The sequence below is a fragment of the Myxine glutinosa genome, chromosome 4, assembly GCF_964187855.1.
Source record: "Myxine glutinosa chromosome 4, kmMyxGlut1.1, whole genome shotgun sequence".
In the NCBI taxonomy this organism is placed as follows: Eukaryota; Metazoa; Chordata; class Myxini; order Myxiniformes; family Myxinidae; genus Myxine; species Myxine glutinosa.
In genome coordinates, this window is record NC_136264.1 from 66237268 (window position 1) to 66262692 (window position 25425).

At 42.1% G+C, this 25425-nt stretch overlaps 1 protein-coding gene across 1 annotated transcript in view; it reads right to left on the minus strand.

Annotated features, from left to right (window-relative positions):
• FAT4 (FAT atypical cadherin 4) overlaps positions 1 to 18296 on the minus strand; it is a 144372-nt gene extending 126076 nt beyond the window's left edge. The window contains exon 1 of the mRNA XM_068114588.2: positions 18171 to 18296. Within this exon, the coding sequence (XP_067970689.2) occupies positions 18171 to 18272 (102 nt within the window). The 5' untranslated portion in view covers positions 18273 to 18296. The remainder of the gene's footprint in view (positions 1 to 18170) is intronic.
• Between the last annotated feature and the right edge of the window lie 7129 nt (positions 18297 to 25425).

The following is a 25425-nucleotide window of genomic DNA, read 5'->3' on the forward strand; positions in this document are numbered from 1 at the left end:
TAAAAGCCTTGCTGGAGGTTAATTTTCAGAACCTTTCCCACCCATCAAATTGTTCGCCTTGGGACAATTACTAGGTTCTTTATTTTGAATTCCACGCTCTCCGCAACGTAAAACTGCAATACGTGATGGAGAGGAGAGATTTCCAACATCCCGATAGATCTTAAACTGAAACAAAAGGCAAAAAAAACCAAAAAAAAAAAACCAGATGTACCTGTTGGGAAAGGTGTGATAAAATGCTCCCTCTCATTTTGGTCAGTATAATCGAACATTTTTCATTAGAAATTAACCGATATTGAACAGGAAGAGAGCCCTTTGGTTCAGATATTAGAGATAATGAACATATGACTAGGTGACAGACGACGTGATACAGGAATGGGGCTGAGGGGTTCGGAGATTTGTTCCCTTCCTTTACCGACAGGAGAAACTTGGTCAACCTGACTGCCTCAATCAAAACAAAGACCTTCCTCTCATCCCTGCTTATTTTTGCTGATCCAATTGGCTTGTCCGAATAACATTCTCCTCTGACTTTGAAATATTTTCAGGTATGACCTAGAATTAGAAACAGGGTTTATGCAACTGATGACCTCACTGATTTAATTCTTTAAAAAGCATGTGTATATATAGATATTTACCACAGGTGGACTCCAATCAAGATGTAAAAACATCTCAAAGATTATCAAGAGAAATGGGAGGCACCTGTCCTAAATTTCAAGTGTCATAGGAAAGGGTATGAATACTTATGTAAACTGAGCAATCCGGGGAGAAGGGCCTTGGTAAGAGAGGTGACCAAGAACCCGATGGTCACTCTGGCTGAGCTCCAGAGATCCTGTGTGGAGATGGGAGAAACTTCCAGAAGGACAACCATCACTGCAACACTCCACCGATCTGGGCTTTATGGCAGAGTGGCCAGATGGAAGCCTCTCCTCAGTGAAAGACACATGAAAGCCCGCTTGGAGTTTCCAAAAAAGCACCTGAAGGACTCTCAGACTGTGAGAAACAAGATTCTGTGGTCTGATGAAACCAAGATTGAACTGTTTGGCTTCCGTCTGGCCACTCTGCCATAAAGCTCAGATCGGTGGAGTGTTGCAGTGATGGTTGTCCTTCTGGAAGTTTCTCCCATCTCCACACAGGATCTCTGGAGCTCAGCCAGTGACCATCGGGTTCTTGGTCACCTCTCTTACCAAGGACCTTCTCCCCCGATTGCTCATTTTGGCCGAGCGGCCAGCTCTTGGAAGAGTCCTGGTTGTTCCAAACTTCAATGCAGGCAGAATTTTTTTTGTAGGCTTCCCCAGATCTGTGCCTCGACACAATCCTGTCTCTGAGCTCTGCAGGCAGTTCCTTCGACCTCATGGCTTGGATTTTGCTCTGATATGCATTGTCAGCTGTGAGACCTTATATAGACAGGTGTGTGCCTTTCCAAATCATGTCCAATCAATTGCATTTACCACAGGTGGACTCCAATCAAGATGTAAAAACATCTCAAAGATGATCAAGAGAAATGGGAGGCACCTGTGCTAAATTTCAAGTGTCAGAGCAAAGGGTATGAATACTTATGTCAATGTGATATTTCAGTTTTTTTCTTTTTAATAAATTTGCAAAACTTTCTAAAATCCTGTTTTCTCTTTGTCATTTTGGGGTATTGAGTGTAGATTGATGAGGGGAAAAATGAATTGAAACCATTTCAGCATAAGGCTGCAACATAACAAAATGTGAAAAAAGTGAAGGGGTCTAAATACTTTCTGAATACACTGTATGTATGAGACTATGAGTGTATCAATCAGTGAGTGAGTGAGCGAATGGTTAGTAAGAGCTTTATATGTCAGATGCAACATAAATGTTTGACATCAGTGTGATTTCAGATTCGATGATGCAACTTGATGTGATTTGGAAACAACACTGTGCTCCACAACGCTCTGCACTACCATAAACAGCCGAATAAGATTATGTTCTCAAAGCCTCCTCTTGAGGATGTAGTGCCCAGGATAGCCGGCGCTCAACGAGCTGTTCCAAGCAACATGGCCTGAATCTCCCCAAGTCCAATGCCAAGTCTATGATCGATCTGTTGAACGAGGCCCTGACCGTGGCGTCGCTGTGTCGGAACCTGGTTGACCCACGAGAATGGCAGAATCAAGAGTGGTCGTGGAAGGAGAATGCCAGGACGATGACCGAGGCTCAAGAGGAAGCGCAGCCGAGCAGGTGGAGCTCACGTAGCGCTCGGAGTGAATTCGCATTCAGGCCGAAAGAAGTGCTCTGGACGTTGGACCTATGGCTCGTTTGTCTCGTGTGGAGCTAGGTCACTAGATCCTGTGTAGACATGTAGGAGTACACAGCCCTGGGTCCTGAGCAGGCAGCTACTGCTGTTCTGCATCTACAGGTCCATTCTGCAGCGCGTTTGCAAGGCCTGGGCACACCAAACACATTGGTGCTCACTTTGTGCACACCAACCACATTGGTGCTCACTTTGTGCACACCAACCACATTGGTGCTCACTTTGTGCACACCAACCACATTGGTGCTCACTTTGTGCACACCAACCACATTGGTGCCAATGGCCCTACAAAGATCAATTTTGTTGTTGATGTTGATGATGATGATGATGATGATATTCGTGACCTTATTTGTAAGAATGAATGACATCATCAATGGACTGGTCTCTGACTGTCTCCATGGAAACCATGGAATCTTTCACCTCCACATATGACAAGACATCTAGTTCAACGTCCATGTGATGGGCGGCGCGCACATTGATGCCTTGCCCTGCATGAGAAACACCAGGGTGGTAGTTAATAGCCGAGTCGAGATTCTAGCCCAGGCTATCCAGTTCCCTCAAGTCCTGGGCGACTTCGAGTGACCTTTATGATCAGATTTCTCCAAACATCCCTATCCTGCACTGCTTGCCAAATCTCTGGCAGAGACGGCTTGTTTGCAGCTTTTACCCCATCAATCCAGCACATACAAGGTCTGCCTCCTCCTCTTCTTCCCTGAACCCATGCTGGACAGCTCAAAAGCGAGCGCACCTACCTTGAGGTTATCCTGCCACTCAAAGGACAGAAATGTACGAAAAGTATTTATTGGGGTGGAGGGAGAGCTTTGCCTTTGCAAAACGCAATCTGTGCAGCTCCACCATAAGCAACATGCGTTAGATTAAAATCTGCCTCCATTTTAATTTTAAAGACAAGGTTTTCTCTGTCTTGCATGATTTTAGCAACGAATTGCATTAATTATTCCTGTGTTTATTTGTTTGTAAAAAATTATATTTTGAAGCCAGCTCAACCCTTTGCATTGTTCCTGCGGTTAACAGGGTTTAAAAACTGCATGCCGGTTATCATTTCTCCAAAAAGCTTGGTTATAATACACCCAAAGGCTTGTGACAGATCTCTTTACACAAAATAAAACTATTTGCATGAATTCTCAAAATAAATACTTGACTTTGTGCTTCTCTTGGCACCTGCTCGCCACTAAAATTATGTGATTCTGAACAATTCCGAACAAGAACAATTAAAGAATGCAAGGATGGCTTTTCTCAATGAACCACGCGACATTATTTCAATGAAAAGATGAATTGCTCTCAGAAGAGATTTTGTTATTTAAATGGTGCTATTAGGAAAAACAAGAGAAAAACTGCAAACAGATGGACCTCAAGATAGATGTGTTGTCACTTGCTTGCTCTTTGCCAAGCAGCCAAGCGAGTTCTGAGAGTGAATGCAGTCGAAGACCCTAAAACTCCACTGATTTAGAAAGCCTTCCAAAGAACGTTCCCTCTTCCTGAGCCAAAACTCGGGGTCCTCCTCGTCGGTCACTCCCCGATCTCTAATCCTCTCCACCTCCGAATCGTGCAGCATAAGTCACCGCGTCGTCATGCCAACACCCGACCCACGGCTCTGTGCTTGCTGTCTGGTGTCCCACAGAGGTGACGTGTCTTGGTGCTTTACCGCAGGCTCCCTGGCTTCCAAACCTTCACTTCTGGCAGAGGCAAATCCTTTGAGCAGTCAATCTGAGTCCAATCCATCCTGAGGCCTTGATGGGGTCTTCAATGAGAGTGAGTTGGTCCGTTTTCAAAAACTTCCGTACAAAGGTCAGTACTCCTACTTCGGCAGAAATGCTTCTCCAAGCCTGCAATTATCTAACGCATGACTGGACCATCATTTAGAAATAGGTCCGGTACACGAGCAAGGTAATAAAGTACCGAATGCATTAAGATTGCAAAGCACACACGTCGTGAAGTTGTAGTCTACAACTTTTAAGGTAAATTATATGGAAAATTCAAGTTGAAATGATCGTTTCAGCATGAAAGTTTGCTTATTGTGCCTGTGCATAGTGGTTTTGCAATAATAATGTTTAAACAATAAAAACCCAAAATAAACAATAAGTACATGTTAATGTCTGGCAAGGCATGGCATTCCATTATTTTTCAACAAGAAGCAGGTGAAGAAAAGACCAAAACTGAACTGGAAAAAGTTCTCATCAAAGTCTTAGGTTTCGCATCAAGGGTTTTGCATCAAGGGTTTCGCATCAAGGGTTTCGCATCAAGGGTTTCATATCAAGGGTTTCATATCAAGGGTTTCCTATCAGGGGTTTCATATCAAGGGTTTCCTATCAGGGGTTTCATATCAAGGGTTTCCTATCAGGGGTTTCATATCAAGGGTTTCATATCAAGGGTTTCCTATCAGGGGTTTCATATCAAGGGTTTCATATCAAGGGTTTCATATCAAGGGTTTCATATCAAGGGTTTCGCATCAAGGGTTTCATATCAAGGGTTTCATATCAAGGGTTTCGCATCAAGGGTTTCGCATCAAGGGTTTCACATCAAGGGTTTCGCATCAAGGGTTTCGCATCAAGGGTTTCGCATCAAGGGTTTCATATCAAGGGTTTCATATCAAGGGTTTCATATCAAGGGTTTCCTATCAGGGGTTTCATATCAAGGGTTTCCTATCAGGGGTTTCATATCAGGGGTTTCATATCAAGGGTTTCATATCAAGGGTTTCATATCAAGGGTTTCATATCAGGGGTTTCATATCAAGGGTTTCATATCAAGGGTTTCCTATCAGGGGTTTCATATCAAGGGTTTCCTATCAGGGGTTTCATATCAGGGGTTTCATATCAAGGGTTTCATATCAAGGGTTTCATATCAAGGGTTTCATATCAAGGGTTTCATATCAAGGGTTTCCTATCAGGGGTTTCATATCAAGGGTTTCCTATCAGGGGTTTCACATCAAGGGTTTCGCATCAAGGGTTTCGCATCAAGGGTTTCCCATCAAGGGTTTCCCATCATGGGTTTCATATCAAGGGTTTCACATCAAGGGTTTCGCATCAAGGGTTTCGCATCAAGGGTTTCGCATCAAGGGTTTCGCATCAAGGGTTTCCCATCAAGGGTTTCCCATCAAGGGTTTCCCATCAAGGGTTTCCCATCATGGGTTTCATATCAAGGGTTTCATATCAAGGGTTTCATATCAAGGGTTTCATATCAAGGGTTTCATATCAAGGGTTTCATATCAAGGGTTTCATATCAAGGGTTTCATATCAAGGGTTTCATATGAAGGGTTTCATATGAAGGGTTTCATATCAAGGGTTTCATATCAAGGTTTTCATATCAAGGGTTTCATATCAAGGGTTTCATATCAAGGGTTTCATATCAAGGGTTTCATATCAAGGGTTTCATATCAAGGGTTTCATATCAAGGGTTTCATATCAAGGGTTTCATATCAAGGGTTTCATATCAAGGGTTTCATATCAAGGGTTTCGCATCAAGGGTTTCGCATCAAGGGTTTCACATCAAGGGTTTCGCATCAAGGGTTTCATATCAAGGGTTTCATATCAAGGGTTTCATATCAAGGGTTTCATATCAAGGGTTTCATATCAAGAGTTTCATATCAAGGGTTTCATGTCAAGGGTTTCATGTCAAGGGTTTCATATCAAGGGTTTCATATCAAGGGTTTCATATCAAGGGTTTCATATCAAGGGTTTCATATCAAGGGTTTCATATCAAGGGTTTCATATCAAGGGTTTCATATCAAGGGTTTCATATCAAGGGATTCATATCAAGGGTTTCATATCAAGGGTTTCATATCAAGGGTTTCATATCAAGAGTTTCATATCAAGGGTTTCATGTCAAGGGTTTCATATCAAGGGTTTCATATCAAGGGTTTCATATCAAGGGTTTCATATCAAGGGTTTCATATCAAGGGTTTCATATCAAGGGTTTCATATCAAGGGTTTCATATCAAGGGTTTCATATCAAGGGATTCATATCAAGGGTTTCATATCAAGGGTTTCATATCAAAGTTTTCATATCAAGGGTTTCATATCAAGGGTTTCATATCAAGGGTTTCATATCAAGGGTTTCATATCAAGGGTTTCATATCAAGGGTTTCATATCAAGGGTTTCATATCAAGGGTTTCATATCAAGGGTTTCATATCAAGGGTTTCATATCAAGGGTTTCATATCAAGGGTTTCATATCAAGGGTTTCATATCAAGGGATTCATATCAAGGGTTTCATATCAAGGGTTTCATATCAAAGTTTTCATATCAAGGGTTTCATATCAAGGGTTTCATATCAAGGGTTTCATATCAAGGGTTTCATATCAAGGGTTTCATATCAAGGGTTTCATATCAACGGTTTATTTCAAGGGTTTCATATCAAGGGTTTCCTATCAGGGGTTTCCTATCAGGGGTTTCATATCAAGGGTTTCATATCAAGGGTTTCATATCAAAGGTTTCATATCAAGGGTTTCATATCAAAGTTTTCATGTCAAGGGTTTCATATCAAGGTTTTCGTATCAAGGTTTTCGTATCAAGGGTTTCATATCAAGGGTTTCCTATCAGGGGTTTCATATCAAGGGTTTCATATCAAGGGTTTCCTATCAGGGGTTTCATATCAAGGGTTTCCTATCAGGGGTTTCCTATCAGGGGTTTCATATCAAGGGTTTCCTATCAGGGGTTTCATATCAAGGGTTTCATATCAAGGGTTTCATATCAAGGGTTTCATATCAAGGGTTTCATATCAAGGGTTTCATATCAAGGGTTTCATATCAAGGGTTTCATATCAAGGGTTTCATATCAAGGGTTTCCTATCAAGGGTTTCCTATCAGGGGTTTCATATCAAGGGTTTCCTATCAGGGGTTTCATATCAAGGGTTTCCTATCAGGGGTTTCCTATCAGGGGTTTCATATCAAGGGTTTCATATCAAGGGTTTCATATCAAGGGTTTCATATCAAGGGTTTCATATCAAGGGTTTCATATCAAGGGTTTCATATCAAGGGTTTCCTATCAGGGGTTTCATATCAAGGGTTTCCTATCAGGGGTTTCATATCAAGGGTTTCCTATCAGGGGTTTCCTATCAGGGGTTTCATATCAAGGGTTTCGCATCAACGGTTTCGCATCAAGGGTTTCGCATCAAGGGTTGCATATCAAGGGTTTCACGTCAAGGGTTTCACGTCAAGGGTTTCACGTCAAGGGTTTCACGTCAAGGGTTTCACATCGAGGGTTTCATATCAAGGGTTTCATATCGAGGGTTTCATATCAAGGTTTTCATATCAAGGTTTTCATATCAAGGTTTTCATATCAAGGGTTTCATATCAAGGGTTTCATATCAAAGTTTTCATATCAAGGGTTTCATGTCAAGGGTTTCACATCAAGGGTTTCACATCAAGGGTTTCATATCAAGGGTTTCATATCAAGGGTTTCATATCAAGGGTTTCATATCAAGGGTTTCATATCAAGGGTTTCATATCAAGGGTTTCATATCAAGGGTTTCATATCAAGGGTTTCATATCAAGGGTTTCATATCAAGGGTTTCATATCAAGGGTTTCATATCAAGGGTTTCATCTCAAGGGTTTCATATCAAGGGTTTCATGTCAAGGGTTTCATATCAAGGGTTTCATATCAAGGGTTTCATATCAAAGTTTTCATATCAAGGGTTTCATATCAAAGTTTTCATATCAAGGGTTTCATATCAACGGTTTCATATCAACGGTTTCATATGAACGGTTTCATATCAAGGGTTTCACATCAAGGGTTTCATATCAAGGGTTTCATATCAAGGGTTTCATATCAAGGGTTTCATATCAAGGGTTTCATATCAAGGGTTTCATATCAAGGGTTTCACATTAAGGGTTTCATATCAAGGGTTTCATATCAACGGTTTCATATCAAGGGTTTCATATCAATGGTTTCATATCAAGGGTTTCACATCAAGGGTTTCATATCAAGGGTTTCATATCAAGGGTTTCATATCAAGGGTTTCATATCAAGGGTTTCATATCAAGGGTTTCATATCAAGGGTTTCACATTAAGGGTTTCATATCAAGGGTTTCATATCAAGGGTTTCATATCAACGGTTTCATATCAAGGGTTTCATATCAAGGGTTTCATATCAAGGGTTTCATATCAACGGTTTCATATCAACGGTTTCATATCAAGGGTTTCACATCAAGGGTTTCATATCAAGGGTTTCACATCAAGGGTTTCATATCAAGGGTTTCATATCAAGGGTTTCACATCAAGGGTTTCATATCAAGGGTTTCACATCAAGGGTTTCATATCAAGGGTTTCACATTAAGGGTTTCATATCAAGGGTTTCATATCAAGGGTTTCATATCAAGGGTTTCACATCAAGGGTTTCACATCAAGGGTTTCATATCAAGGGTTTCACATCAAGGGTTTCATATCAAGGGTTTCATATCAAGGGTTTCATATCAAGGATTTCACATGAAGGGTTTCATATCAAGGGTTTCATATCAAGGGTTTCATATCAAGGGTTTCATGTCAAGGGTTTCATATCAAGGGTTTCATATCAAGGGTTTCATATCAAGGGTTTCATATCAAGGGTTTCATATCAACGGTTTCATATCAAGCGTTTCATATCACAACATTCTCAGTGTCGATATCACCATTTCTCTCCGGACACACTCTTTGGCCTTCTTCAGGTCCACAAATCCCAATGCCATTTCACCTTATACCTCCAACATCTTCTTCCCCAGCTGTCTCAGCGTGAACATCCCATCCGTTGTCCCCCTACCCTTACTGAACCCCTGCTGCTCTTCTCTGATCTCCATCTCCACATACTTCCTTATCCTTCCATTCAGAATCCTTTCCAATACCCTCATGACATGACTTGGTCGAGTAATGTAATATTATTTCATATTAATAATTAAGCCTCCCCCTATCGGATGATGATAATGACCATCATTCCTTTCTGCACCGTGACGATGCACAGGGCTGCCGAAGCAGTTTCCTTGGCGATTGGGCACAATCCTGGACGGGTCGCCACTCCAACGCAGAATACCCGAATGGCTCAATCATCCCAGCAAGCTGGTACTGACCTTGGAAGGATGATAGGCTGAGTCAATGAGATGATTTGGGAGCAATAAGGTGAATGGAAAGTACATAGGATTGACAATTATTTTGATCTTGACATACTGTTGAAGGTCATGACCGAATTATAGACATTTTAAAACATTTTTCACCATAACTCAACTAAGGTTTGTCCGATCAGAACGAAATTGCCCCCCCCCTAGAGCAAGGCATATTTATAGTTAATTTACACCATACCCCTCCAGGTTAAAGGTCAAGGTGTTAGACTCCTAGGAGTACTAAGCCACCATTTAAGTTTTTTTCCTTTTTTGTGCCAATGTCGGAGCTGTATCTCAGATCCGGCTGGGGCTTTCAGAATTAAATTTTGCATTAATAAATAATGGGAATAAAAAGTATGTGTGTTTGACATAATTTTGACCTTCACTTAATTTTTAAGGTCATGACCTAATTATAGACAGTTTAACATTTTCGCTATTACTCGACTATGGTTTGTCTGATCGAAACGAAATTGCTCTCTCTAGATATCCTACAACAAGGAACATTTACACTTAATTTAAATCATGCCTCTCTGTGTTAAAGGTCAAGGTCAAATGGCGGTGTAAAAAAAAAAAGTGTTTTTTGTCATCGCTCAATTTTGTCAATGCAGAATCGCAAAGACCGCTTGACCTTCGAAAGTGTTCTTGTATCATAACAGTGTGGCTGCACTGAAGTTGTGCACCTAATATGTTATTAGTGTCCTTGACCCACTTTTTCGGATTGTGACCAAATTAACAAAAACACCTTTTTGATCATAGCTTGAACAATTGTCCTCCGATTTTCATGATGTTGAGTTTTTTGGATATATTGAAGATGGAGACGCATTTACTTCATTTACAATCTATCCCTAAATGTTGAAGGTCAAGGTAACATGGCGGTCTGAAAAGATCGCAGGCCCCGTAGGAGACTTTCCCTTAGGTGATCGCTTTGTGATAGATTCTGACAGAAAGATGGTCAGTTGTAACACTTAATTGTGCATTCTCTGGAACCTTCAGTCTGTGCATTATTTGTCAACCTCCCAGCAAAGAAGAACCTCGCCCAGCTACTGAGTATGAAGTGAAGACATTTTGAGAGACAGCCATAAGCAGGAGAAACTTCAGAGACCAAGAATGTGGAAACATGAAAAGACTTGAGAAGGTCGTGGATTCCTCGGAGTTGGCGCAAATTGTTTGACATCAAAAATGTTGTGGTCAGTTCACAGACAGCAGCAAAATCAAAAGAATGAATGGGCATCAATGGGGAAAGTAAAAGAAAGAACATCCACCAGATGTGAAAACTGCACCAAATGATACAAAGCCAAGTACTTCCCACAGAAGCAAGGAGCAAGCTGTTCACTTAACTTTGTGGCTCTTTTATCAAATGTGGCAGCTGAAGGAGACAACTAGATCAGTTGAAACATTCAATTTAAGCAAAAAGATTCTAAAAAATTCTCCATATGACCAGAATCTTAGGATCGGAGTTGCTGAGATAACTGATCTGATAGCGGATGAGGGTCAGTTCCATTTTCGGTGTCTTACAAAACTCAGAAATGAAACAACATGTTGGCATTCAGACATTGTAATGAGTTGGTGCTCCTAGGAATTGTGAGATGCAGCTGAAAAGGGTCATGTCATTGAAACGTCAGTGGTATGGGACCGGTACTGTTTCTTATCGGAAAATGCAGGGAGTAAATCCTCACATCTTGCAGTAGCCGAAAATCTCAATTCAGAAAAAATTCCCAGGCCTGTGTTGGTTTGTTTTTCCTGATCTTTCTACTGATTATTTTGTTCTGTTGCATCCTGATCCATTATATGTTCCAGGTCCTCCATGAGAAATCCATTACTGGAGACATTGTTAAACTCATTCCATCTCACCACCAATGATGAAATCCGAATGCTGGTAATTCCCAACAAATACAAGGAAGTACCATTGGCTGAAATGATGGCATGAGAGGATCCTGGCGACAAGCTTACTATGCGTATATATACCAACTTGAAGATGACCTCATGTCGCTTGTACATCTTGGAATTTACATCCATGAAGATATTTCCTGCCATCCTGGTCATACAGGACTCAGTATGAGTGAGGATAATACAATAGACTTGGAGTTACCCGATGATGCATCCCTGCAGCCTGTACATGTTTGTTCGGCCATTGTTGTGAGGGAAGAGCTCATTGACCAAACTAGTGAAGATGACACCCTCACAGAGGAAGAGGAAAATGTGCAAACTAAAGTCCTCAGCATTGTGCAAGATATTTGAAATGACCATCTGGGGTGATAACACATGAAAGTTACTCTCAGAGCAAATTCACATAAAATTGATTCATCGTTTCACTCTGGCAATCAGAGCATCAAGCATAAATTAGATAGTTGCCAAATCCGTTACTAGCAATTTACAATGCTTTGCTTCTCACTCAAAACAACCATAATCAACATACGCCAAGTGCAGTTTCCAAAACAGATTGCAGCGAAGAATGTCATTTCAGGTTAAAATGGGAGATGGATTTGTCCCTGGCTTCATCCCAGCAATGATGAGAAAATTGTGCTATCTCTGCCTCAAACATTGCTGAACCTCACCCTTCCCTTGTGTACAATACAATGTGAAAATTGCACTTCCCAAAAGAGTTTCCTTACTTGGATAAAATGCAATAAAGCTCAAACATGGACCTTTCTTGTTCCTAAAAGGCAATACGTAAATATCTGTCATCACCAGGGACAAGATAAATAAAATCCAAAAGTTTCATAACGATTAGGATCAGTCTAAAGATTAGGGCTATTTATGTACTAAACGCAGACACCCTATTACTGAAAGTTCCACCCAGATTGTTTTGGAAACATTGCCAAAATGAAGTTACAACAACAACTACCAAACAATTATAAAAGCACATAATGAGCGGGGTGACCACAAAGCCATTGAGTGGGCGTTTGGGAGCAGCCTCAAGACTCCGGCCATGCTTGAAAGTTTTATGGAAATGTCTGCATTTGTTAGTAATTAAATAAAAGGCAATGTTTTGATGGCTATATGGAACTAATAATGTTTTGAACAGTGTTTTGTGAATTTCCTGTGCAGAAAATAATGCATCATAGACCATTGAGAGACATATTTTTATACTTAGAGAAAATGTTTGAAAATCTTATTCATGACCTGACTCGCAGTTCAAGATGGCCACTCGACCCAAACTTATGGCTTAGCAAAGACAGTGGTGCAAAGACCTACTCCTTGCACATGCAAGATTTGCAGGAAAGTGGTTTAACATCTCCTCCAAATGACGCCAGTGCTCAATAAATCATAAACACACCGGATGGAAATTGTAGGTGGATCCACTTCCATTGGGACTCAAACTCAAGGAGACTAACAAATGAGCTATCTTGTGCACCGATCCAATTTCAGAATAGACATTTTTAAACAAAATAAATTAAAGCACAGTGAAGCAAGTTGAATAGCAACTTAAAGGGTAAATCAGTCATCATAATCATCATCATTACGTACCATCTATCTATATATATAAAACACAGTTTGTGTGTGTGTGTGTGTGTGTGTGTGTGTTTGTGTGTGTGTGTGTGTGTGTGTGTGTGTGTGTGTGTAATGTTACCGATAGACTCCTAAACGGAGAGGCTTACGTGCTTGATATTTGGCATAGACATGGCCATTGAGCCTGGGACGAACATGGCCGAACTCAAAATATTTGACGATCCATATTTTTTATTCATATTTACCTCAGCGCATTTCAGCGCATGGAATCAACGGAATCAGAGCAGGTGGGCGCTGATTCGCTCAGAGCGATCACGTGATGACGCTATGACGCTATGAACGCTATGAACGCTATGACGCTATGACGCTATGACGCTATGAAAAAAACAATCGCTATGACGCTATGAAACGCTATGAACGCGATGACGCTATGAACGATATGACGCTATGATGCTATTAAACGCTATGAACGATATGACGCTATGAACGCTATGACGCTATGACGCTATGACGCTATGAAAAAAAAAATCGCTATGACGCTATGAAACGCTATGAACGCTATGACGCTATGAACGATATGACGCTATGACGCTATGAAACGCTATGAACGATATGACGCTATGAACGCTATGAACGCTATGAACGATATGACGCTATGACGCTATGACGCTATGAAAAAAAAAATCGCTATGACGCTATGAAACGCTATGAACGCTATGACGCTATGAACGATATGAACGCTATGACGCTATGAACGGAACGCTATGACGCTATGAACGCTATGAAAAAAAAATCGCTCGCTTTACCAAGGGGCTCGCTCTCCCCCCGTTCCCCTCCCTTCCCCTTCCCCCTTCCCCTCCCCCGCCCGGCAATGCCGGGTACTTCTGCTAGTACTCTATACAGTGTCAGTTCGGCCGAAACAGTTTCTTAGCGAGGGTTACAACCTGGAGCGGTGTCTCCACTCCGAGGCAGGATACTTGACTGAGTGTGCAGGAATTTGTAATTCGATCACGGTGCCGGCGATAACTCGCCTACTTTTCGCGAAGAACACGGTGGGATCTTTAACGTCAGCCCACAACCAATGTTAAGAGGATGAGCCTTGCAACGTAATGGCACACATCGATATTGTATTGCTATTCATGTGAAACACCAGTGGTAGTTTATAGCTTGGTTGAGATTCGAACTCAGGTTAGAGAGATGAGAGATAAATGCACATATCTATAGAATACTGCCATCCCATAAAACAACCACTACCACCTTGTACACAACTCCTGATACCCAAATGACAATTTAATTTCAGCTTTAATTATGGGAGGGCATTCTCAGAACTAGATACAATCTATAATAATAAAAGGCAGTGTCCGTCCGTGTCTCCTCCATAACTCCAAAACCATGAAACGTAGCGGCCCCAAACTTTGCATACATACACCTGGACCTCCAACAGATTGCACGGATGAAAACTGGGTGTTTTGGTGTGTTATAACACCCTTTTTGAAGATGATTAACAAGGAGTTCATAAGAGAAAAAAAACGATGTGGTGGCTTACCAATATGGACGCCCGCTATCTTGGTCAGCCCACTGCACCTCGCTGGGTTCTTAAGCCGCCATTTTGTTTCGGCCTACTCAAACGTGCCTTGCAAACACGATCAATTTATCATTAACGTACAGTACATGATTGAAGCATATCGTAAAAATTCATCTGGATTCGGATATGAGGATTGGATGCTGTGGAAGTGTAGACTAAATAATGTCAAAATCTGGAATGAAATCTGAAAAAATTTACCATATCAAGCGATTGGTGAACACTATTCAGACTGCTTTTGCAAGCCATGGCATTACAGTAGACAGAGCTCCCTTTTTATTTTTAGACCACAAGGCTGGAGAAGTTTGGGTGTGTTATAACACCCTTTTTGAATTTGTCTGCTCTCAGTGGTTTCCACATGATTTGCTGAATGAAATCGATCTGTTTTTAACATTCCTCGGCCATTCCAACCAGAAGCAATCAGCTTGCTATTGCTTGCATAGCCAGCCGTTCATTATCACCCATTTCGTTGAAGTACTTGCTGGAGTGCTTAAGCCGCTCGGCGAGGGCTCTACAAATGAAGTGAGAAATGCCTGTGTGCTTAATTAATTAGTCACAAGGCCAGTGAAGTTTGGGTGTGTCATAACACCCTTTTTGAATATGCTTAACGAGGTGAACCACCACTTGGTGAACACTATTCAGGCTGCTCTTGCAAGCCATGGCGTTACAGTAGACAGAGCTACCTTTTTGTTTTCACGTACCCATTTTTTCATTGACTAACATTTTTGTGCGATATAGTCACTCTCCCCCTCAACCCTCCCCCCCCCACCTCACCCCATTCCTCCTCTCTAGCCTTCCCCCCACCCCTCCCTTCTTCTCCCCTTCCTCATTTCTCTCTCTCCCCTCCACCCTCCCTCCTCTCTCTCCCCCTCCCACTCCACTCCCTTTCCTTCCCCCTCCCTTCCCTTATCCTCACCGTTTTCCTCTCTTCTCCTCCCCCACCCCATTTCCCCCTCCATTCTTCTTCCCCCCCCCCTCCCTAACCCTTTCCCTCCCCTCTTCCTTTCCCTTTCCCACCCCTCTCCTCACTCCTTCCACATTCCTTCCCCCATACCCTCTCTCTCCTTCCCTCCTGTTCCCGTCCTCTCCTCCTCCCTCCTCTCCTCCCCCCTCTCCCCCTCTCCCTTCCTCCCCTCCCCCCCTCATTAATATTCCCTTTAGGAAGCGACTCATTGTTACCCGGCAACGCCGGGTACTTTTGATATTTGTCCAATAAAAGCAAAAAAAACCAAGAAATATGTCATGCATAGCACGATACTTGCGAAATCCCTAAAATAAGTTGTTGGCCTATGATGACGTCAAAAATAATTGGTGGTTGAATTGAGTGACCTGGTATGCAAATCCTCTAAAAATTGCAAGTCATTTAGATGAAAATTGAGGATTTTAGAAATCTGGCCTATGTTGACCTTTTGGCCTATATTGACCTCAAAAATAGTTGGGGTTGAATTCATTGACCATATACATATGCAAATCCTCTTCAAATTTCAAGTAAATCAGATTAAAATTGACAATTTTAGCAATTCGGCCTATGTTGACCTTTTGGCCTATGTTGACCTCAAAAATAATTGGTGAATCAATTCAGTGACCAGATATGCAAATCATCTTCAAATTTCAAGTCAATCGGATGAAAATTGAGGACTTTAGAAATTTGACAAAGTTGGTGATCTTTGGCCTATGTTGACCTATTGACCTTTTGACCCCAAAAACAATAGGCTTCTTGCTTATGACCAACGCTACCATTTGGTGAAGTTTCGTGAAGATCGGTTGAAAATTGTGTGTTGTAGGCGACTGACATACAAAGAGACAAACACACAGAATAACGCACAAGACCAACCAATGTACTTGAAATTTGTTTAAAAAAAATTTGACCAAAATTGTAAGACTTGAAGTAAAAATTTGTAATTTGCAACATCTATGCAACGTCTCGTAATATTAGCATGAAATTTTTTTACGGCATAGCCCATAGGACAAAGCCATCTGGAACAGTGTTTGTCTGTCCGTACGTATGTACACTGCATGGCCAAAAGTATGCGGACACCCATTCTAATTAGTGAATTCGGGTATTTCAGCCATACCCATTGCTGACAGGTATATATAATCAAGCACACAGCCATGCGATCTCCATAGACAAACATTGGCAGTAGAATGGGCCGTATTGAAGAGCTCAGTGACTTTTAACGTGGCAACGTCACAGGATGCCACCTTTCCAACAAGTCAGTCAACAGGTCAAATTTCTGCCCTGCTAGAGCAGTCCCGGTCAACTGTAAGTGCTGTTATTGTGAAGTGGAAACGTCTCGGAGCAACAACAGCTCAGACGTGAAGTGGTAGACCAAACAAGCTCACAGAACAGGACTGCGGAGTGCTGTAACGCGTAGCACGTATAAATCGTCTGTCCTCGGTTGCAACACCCACTACCGAGTTCCAAACTGCCTCTGGAAGCAACGTCAGCGCAACAACTGTTCGTCGGGAGCTTAATGAAATGCGTTTCCATGGCTGAGCAGCCGCACACAAGCCGAAGATCACCATGCGCAATGCCGAGCGTCGGCTGGAGTGGTGTAAAGCTCACCGCCATTGGACTCTGGAGCAGTGGAAATGCATTCTCTGGAATGATGAATCACACTTCACCATCTGGCAGTCAGACGGACGAATCTGGGTTTGGCAGATGCCAGGAGAACGCTACCTGCCCAAATGCATAGTGCCAACTGTAAAGTTTGGTTGAGGAGGAATAATAGTCTGGGGCTGTTTTTCATGGTTCGGGCTCGGCCCCTTAGTTCTAGTGAAGGGAAATCTTACCGCTACAGCACACAATGACATTCTAGATGATTATGTGCTTCCAACCATGTGACAACAGTTTGGGGAAGGCCCTTTCCTGTTTCAGCATGACAATGTCCCCGTGCACAAAGCGAAGTTCATACATAAATGGTTTGTTGAGATCGGTGTGGAAGAACTTGACTGGCCTGCACAGAGCCCTGATCTCAACCCCATCGAACACCTTTGGGATGAATTGGAACGCCGACTGCGAGCCAGGCCTAATCGCCTAACATCAGTGCCCGACCTCACTAATGCTCTTGTGGCTGAATGGAAGAAAATCCCTGCAGCAATTTTCCAACATATAGTGGAAAGCCTTCCCACAAGAGTGGAGGCTGTTATAGTAGCAAAGAGGAGACCAACTCCATATTAATGCCCATGATTTTGGAATGAGACGTTCGACGAGCACATATGGGTGTGATGTTCAGGTGTCCACATCATTTTGGCCATGTCGTGTATGCATGTATGTATGTGCAGTATACTGTATCCAATAAATCAGTGTGACCTCTTTTTATCTTGACAACTGCCTCAACTGTATTTGACATTGATTTATTTCGTTTCTGGAAACACCAGGCTGGTAGTTTATACCTGGACCGGGATTCAACATTTGGATAGACAGATCAGAGGTGAGTGTGCATACCTATAGGTCTAGGCTATCCTAGCAGCCCATGTGCATTGCAATTATTCATATTTTAATATATGACAACTTTTCTCTTCCTCACACACTTACACACTTTGCACACTTTCTTCGTATGTTACCTTTCTTTGATACACTTCCTAACTTCTTGATGGGAGACCTGTTAGAAGGTTTGAGAGTGCCAGCTTTTTGTGTATGATTTTTTTTGTACTGCATGCACCCTTTTGTACTGCATGCATAATGATGAACCCTTTTGTGAAAGAAAATCTTTAGCTACACATCTTATTGATCAATAACAAAATGCCTTCCTGTCCATCTCAACGATCCTTAGAAATTTACCTTGTCTCCATCGTGTGCCGAAAGCCATGTGATCACATCACCCAGCTGCACGTCCTCCTTCACTGTCGTAAAGAGCTCTGTCGCCAGAAACTCTGGCGCCATGTCGTTTACCGCCTCCACTTCGACTTCCACCTGCACAGGAAGCATATATTAAACAAGAATGCCGTGATCCATTCATTTTTATCCAAATATTTTTCTCATCCATATTAATAGCATCACCTACTCTTACACTTAGCACTAAAATACACCGTGCCAGACTGCATGCTTGGTTAGCTGTTGAACATTCCTTTATGACATAGTCTTACCAAACTACATATATATACAGACATAAAAATATATAAATTTATGTATGGAAAATGATGCACTGATCGTGATTGGTGAGGATGTCAGATCGAGTCCCATCACAGCTATTGATGCACAATCTGGGACCAACAAGTGCCATCTGACACATTGTCTTCTCTTCCACCGCATCAATCACAACCAAGAGGCATTACCATTATCTTCAGTAGTCAGGAGTTGTAGCATAATCCCGCTATATGTATGTACATATATATATATATATATATATATATATATATATATATATATATATATATATATATATATATATATATATATATCTATAATTCCAGTAATCTCTGTGTGTATGTTTGTTTGTACGTTTGTTTGTTTGTTTGTATGTCTGTGACCGCTGTTTCTCGACAACTACCGGTCCGATATACTTGAAACTTGCCAGGTATATTGCTGGGGACCCGAGGATGTGCCTTTTCAAGGTTTCATATTAATCGGACAATTACTTACCGAGCTATGTCCAAAAAACGATTCAACCAATCAGAGAGCAGCGAGCTATCGCGTGTGCCGAACGTGGCGGACACACTCTGCCTCGGATGGCACATTTGAGAGCGTATTCATTTATTTCACGTTTGCAAACTATGTTGCCGTTAAACTATGTTTTAAAACTAATAAAAACTAATTTGCGATTCATCGTAACTGCGATATACGACCTTCCGGACAGTGAGGACTGCACTTCCGGCATCCAATCACAGAACGCGTTATTGCGTAGGCGTGGCCGATGTGAGAGCGAGCTGATGCTGAGCCCAGCGCGTGCGCCATTACGGTACGTAATTCGATTTCTTCCGGAGAAAATAATAATTTCTCGATTTCTTATGCGCATTATTTCTCCCAATTCAGTCAGAGTGAAGGGCGGAAGCGAAGAGCGTTTTTTTTTTTGTTTACGGGCGTACGGGCGGGGTAGAGCGTACGGGTAGCGTTTTTTTTTTTTTTTGGCACATTTGAGAGCGTATTCATTTATTTCACGTTGGCAAACTATGTTGCCGCTATGTTGGCGTTAAACTATGTTTTAAAACTAATTAAAACTAATTTGCGATTCTTTCGCTTTCCTGCGCATTTGTGCACGCTATGGCGATTTCTTTACCAAACTCCGCTAGCCGTTAGCTTTGGACCAAACCATTTCATGTAAATAGAGGGGGGGGATTGTCACCGTACTCGCAAGCCGTTAGCTTTGGACCAAACCATTGCATGTAAATAGAGGGGGGGGGGATATACTTTTAGATATATATATAGTACGGGCATGCCCTAGTATATATAATATATATATGTATGTATATATATATATATATATATATATATGTATATATATATATATATATATATATATATATATATATATATATATACATACATATATACACACAGAAACACACAGACACCGCTGGCCTAACAAAAGAGGCCTCAAAGCTATGCGAGTCAACAAAATGGTGGATATTTGTTTTTGAAGCCCCTCCCAGACTGGTGTAGCCACTCCCCCAGACAGACAGACAGACAGGCAGCATCACCTATGGAGAATATATATACAGTCACGTGAAAAAGTAAGTTCACCCCATGTAAAGTTTTGACTTTTTCAACATATTTCAACATACAGCTATTTGATCTTCATTTCAACAATATTGATAGGTAACAGTGATATAATATAACAAATATCATGAAACATTTACATTTTGTAATCCATTGTATAATTTAAATAAACATAAATGCAAATTTCGCATGTGGAAAAAGCAAGTACACCCTTGGATCTAATAGGTGGTATTGCCCCCTTTGGCAGAAACAACCTCAAGTAGGCATTTCTTATAACTGTCTACCTGTCTCTGACATCGACTGGGAGAAATTTTTGCCCACTCCTCCATGCAGAATTCTTTCAGCTGTGCGATGTTTGAGGGGTTTCTTGCATGCACAGCTCGTTTCAAATCCCCGCAACATCTCGATGGGATTTAGATCCGGGCTTTGACTTGGCCATTCCAGAACCCTCCATTTCTTTCTTTTCAGCCATTCCTTGGTGGATTTACTGGTATGTTTAGGGTCATTGTCATGTCGCAAGATCCACCTTCGGTTGAGCTTCAACTTTCCGACAGATGGCCTCACATTATCCTCAAGCACCCTCTGGTACAATGAAGAATTCATAGTGGATTCTATGATGGTGAGCTGCCCAGGCCCTGATGCAGCAAAGCTGCCCCAAACCATAATATTTCCACCACCATGCTTTACAGTTGGTATCAAGTTCTTGTGGTCAAATGCTGTCTTTGGTTTTCGCCAAACATGTCTTCTGGTACTGTGGCCAAATAGCTCTACCTTTGACTCATCTGTCCAGAGCACATTGTCCCAGAAGTGTTGGTCTTTGCTTAGGTGTTCATTGCCAAACTTTAGTCATGCCCTGATGTTCTTTCTGGACAGCAAAGGTTTCCTTCTGGCACACCTCCCATGTAGATCAAATTTGTGCAGCCTCTTTCGAATGGTAGACTCATGCACTTTGACATCAACAGTGGCAAGAGCTACCTGTAGATCCCGTGATGACATTCTGGGGTTATTCGAGACTTCTTTCAGCATCTTGCGGTCTGCTCTCGGGCTGAACTTGCTTGGGCGGCCTGGCCTGAACAAGTTGGCAGTTGTTTGGAATCTTTTCCACTTGAAGATGATCTTCCGGACAGTCGAATGATTGATTTCAAATTGTTTGGAGATCTTTTTAAATCCCTTCCCAGACTCGTAGGTCTTTAAATCCCATAACCTTCTTTCTGAAGGCATCAGAGAGCTCTTTTGATCTGGGCATGGTGACGCCACACACTTCAACAACAAAGAGCAAACCAAACGAAATGTCTGAGGTTTAAATAAGACAGGTTCCTCCAAGATCCTCTCTAACGATGTTCTAATCATTTGCACCTGAGCTGGTGCACCTGATTCTAATTTTATGTATTTGAAGTAGTGATAAATGTAGGGGTGTACTCACTTTTTCCACATGCTAAATTTGCATTTATGTTTATTTAAATTATACAATGGACTACAAAATGTAAATGTGTCATGATATTTGTTATATTATATCACCTTTATCTATCAATATTGTTGAAATGAAGATCAAATAGCTGTATGTTGAAATATGTTGAAAAAGTCAAAAGTTTATACGGGGTGTACTTACTTTTTCACGTGACTGTATGTATATATATATATATATATATATATATATATATATATATATATATATATATATATATATACGCGGATATATATATATATATATATATATATATATATATATATATATATATATATATATATATATATATATATATATATATATATATATATATATATATACTGTATACGTATATATATATATATACACACATATACAATACCCCAAGTAAGAATAAAGTTAAATACAATGCATGATATGTTTTGCTCGAATAAAGTGCAGCTGAATTTCAACAAAGAGCAGTGAATGATGGCAGTAGTGAAAAGTCTCCACATTGGAGCCCCACACCATTACGAGAGGCATTTCACAGTGCAAAGGCATTTCAAATGAATCGCTCCTGACAGGTATATTACTGAGGGCGATGCAGATGCTAAACACCACAGTACACATTGCGAGGTATAATAGGCCACACTATTTCCACAGAAGCCGATGGAAGAGATGAAAGGAAAGAGTGCAGGATGTGAGATGCATGCACCTGCAAGCCTTTAGTGGACAGCTGGCATCTGCCTTATTGGATGAAGACCAATAAAACTGATGGATGCCTTACACTATTTGCAGAGGGCTCTTGCCACAACTGGCGGCGACGCGTAGGCGTCCCTCGAAGAAGCTTGGGAAGCCTGTGCTTTTGGCAAGATCTGCTCCTCAATGATGGCGGGCCAGGATTCTCCTAACCACTATGCTTTGCCTAACTCTGCAACTGACTTGCTATTTTGCAGATGGGTTCAGGAGGAATACAACTAATCAGTTTGGCCAAAATCGAATTCCTTTCATTTTTAACCATCCTCAGTAAAAATCAGTGAATTGTCCCTTCACCATCCCCAAGACTCAGTACTTCCTGAGCAAGACATGACCATCCATGGAGCCATTTTCAACTTCTTCCAAAAGAAATTATTTCTTGGCATTAGAAGTTGAACGCATATCATTTTAATGGAATTTACTTTCAAATATGGAAAGTAAATTAATTTTAGAGATACACGTAAGAATAATAATTATAATCTCGAAAAAGAACTTTCATATAGTTGCTAAATTGATATGGTTCCTAATACAGTTGGACCCTGCTATTCATGGAATCCGCATATTCGCGGTTGATAAAATGCGACATGTTTCTCTATTCACGGAAAAATGTCACACGAAATCACGTTTTTTTTCTTTTCGCAGCGGTGCTCTACGAAAACGCGGATTTCCCCCCCCCTATTTGCAGCCATGTTCCACAAATTCGCGGTTTTTCAAGGGCGCAAAAATAAATTTCACGAGCCGAGCACATTTATAAAACCAATCTTTTACCAGCCATGCATAACGCAGCTGGACATACACAAAAACATCTTCTACGAGCCGCGAGCATGACCTGCTGTGTGATATGCGTTTTGCATGGCTTTTGCAGCCACAAATTTTACCCGCACTATAATCGAAAGCTTCGCGGGATATCCTACCAGATGTGTAAACAAGTCAACTCTGCGAATTATAGAATGCAAACACTTCATTAAATCAATTAAATTTACAATTTACAGTAAAGCATCATCAGAGATGTTACACAATGAAAATGCTTGGGGGGATTTTTCCATCAGCCCTGAAAACACATCAACCCCGCGAATTACAGAATGCAAATGCTTCATTACATCAATTATTGAAATTAGCAGATAGGCTCAATACCTACAATGCTCTCAATCCTTCATATACAGACTGTCCTCGATCTCGATCATTGTTCTCGTCCCGTTGCTTTGTCCTGTGTTTTTGACTTGCTCTGCTCATCATTCAATTATGGCTCCCAAGCGCAAGACCAGTGTCGGAGATGCGTCGACTACCAAAAGGCAGAAGAAAGTCATGAGCCATAGCCAGAAAGTGGAGCTGCTCGACCGGCTTTTGAGAGGAGAGAGTGCGGCCTCTGTGGGCAGGCATTATGGCATCAACGAATTCACCGTTCGCTACATACGGAAGAAGAAGGCGATTCGTTTCAGTATTTCAGTGAGCACTGTATCGAGTATGAAGGTGGTCACCCATGTATGGGATGTCCACAAAGAAAGGATGGAGAAGTCTTTCAGCATATGGATCGAGGACAACGTGCAGAAAAGTAGGCCTTTTAGTGGACCTCTCATTCATGAAAAGGCCAAACGAATTTACAATCATCTGTCAGGCGCAGGTGGTGGTATCAGCACGAGTGATACACCGAGGGATGATGGTACAAGCAGCGCGACTTCATTCACTGCAAGCAGGGGATGGTTCAAATGTATCAAGGAGCAGTACTGTCCCAAAAATGTGAAGCTCTCAGGGGAGCGTACCTCCACGGACCACGGGGTGACAAAAGCATTCCCTGCTCAACTCACGAGGCTGATCGAAGAGAAGGGATACCTCCCAGAGCAGGTGTTCAACGCTGACAAGACTGGCCTCTTATGGAAAAAGATGCCCACGAGAACTTTCATCTCGAAGCGCAAGGAGACAGCCTCAGGGTTCAAGGCTGCCAAGGACCGGGTATCTCTTCTCCTCTGTGTAAACGCAAAAGGGAACTTCATGCTGAAACCTATGATGTTGTATGTTCCCTTAACCCGCGCCGTGCTGTTGTACGCGTGCTCACAATGGCAAGAATAAGCAAACAAAACACTGCCCGTGTTTTGGAGGGCCAACAGGAAAGCCTGGGTGATGGCAGCAACCTTCCAGGACTGGTTCCATAATCGTTTCGTCCCTCAGGTTGAGAGGTATATGGTGGGCAAAAACCTTGCATTCAAGGTTCTCTTGCTCCTGGACAATGCTCCTGGCTACCCCACGAACCTGGACGTGGCTCACCAGAATGTCGAGGTGATCTTCTTGCCGCCCAACACCACCTCCCTCATCCAGCCACTCGGCCAAGATGTGATTTCAACGTTTAAAACGTATTACACCCGTCGCACCTTTCGCTGCTTTTGGATGCAATGGAGTCCGACCCAGGGCTCACCGTCAGGCAGTGTTGGAAGGATTTCAACAATGCCCACTGCATTGGCTACATCAAGGAGTCGCTGGATGAGGTTAGAGCCTCCACCATCAACGCGTGCTGGCAGAACCTGTGGCCACGGGCAGTCAGAAACTTTACTGGCTTTCCCGATAACACGGAGGAGAGGCATGTGATTGTCAGGTTGGCACGGCAGTTGGGAGGAGAAGGCTTTGATGACACGCAGCCTAAGGAGTTGGAGGATCTCATTGCCACGCATGGCGACAACCTCACCGAGGGAGAGTTGGAGGCCATTATAACGGTTTCCGAGGAGGAGGAGGCAGGCAGTGATGAGGAAGATGTGCCGAGGTCTAACATCACAGTCCAGTTGCTGGGCGAGTTGCTGAATGGCATTCGGGCACTTGTCTACAAGTTGGAAGATGCTGACCCAGTCATGGAGAGGCACCTCAAGTTCAAGAGGGGCTTGAATGATTTGTTTCTCCCCTACAAAGAGCTGCATCGAAACCTGTGGCAATCTGCCAGGCAGGTCTCCATTACCCATTTCTTTCACCCTGCTCCCTTCACCTCAAGACCATCAGCACCCTCTCCTGCCACCCTCTTGGTGTCCTCAGCAGCGTCCTCACCAACACCCTCAACTGCTGCCTTATCCTGCTTCTCCCTCAGTGCACGACGTTGAAGCACCATCATTTGGGTCATCCTCAGAGTTCGAGGAATTCATGGGATTTTAATTCATCACCATCATCATTATCATCTTCACCATCATCATTTGAAAGTGGCGTGAGTTTGTAAAATTC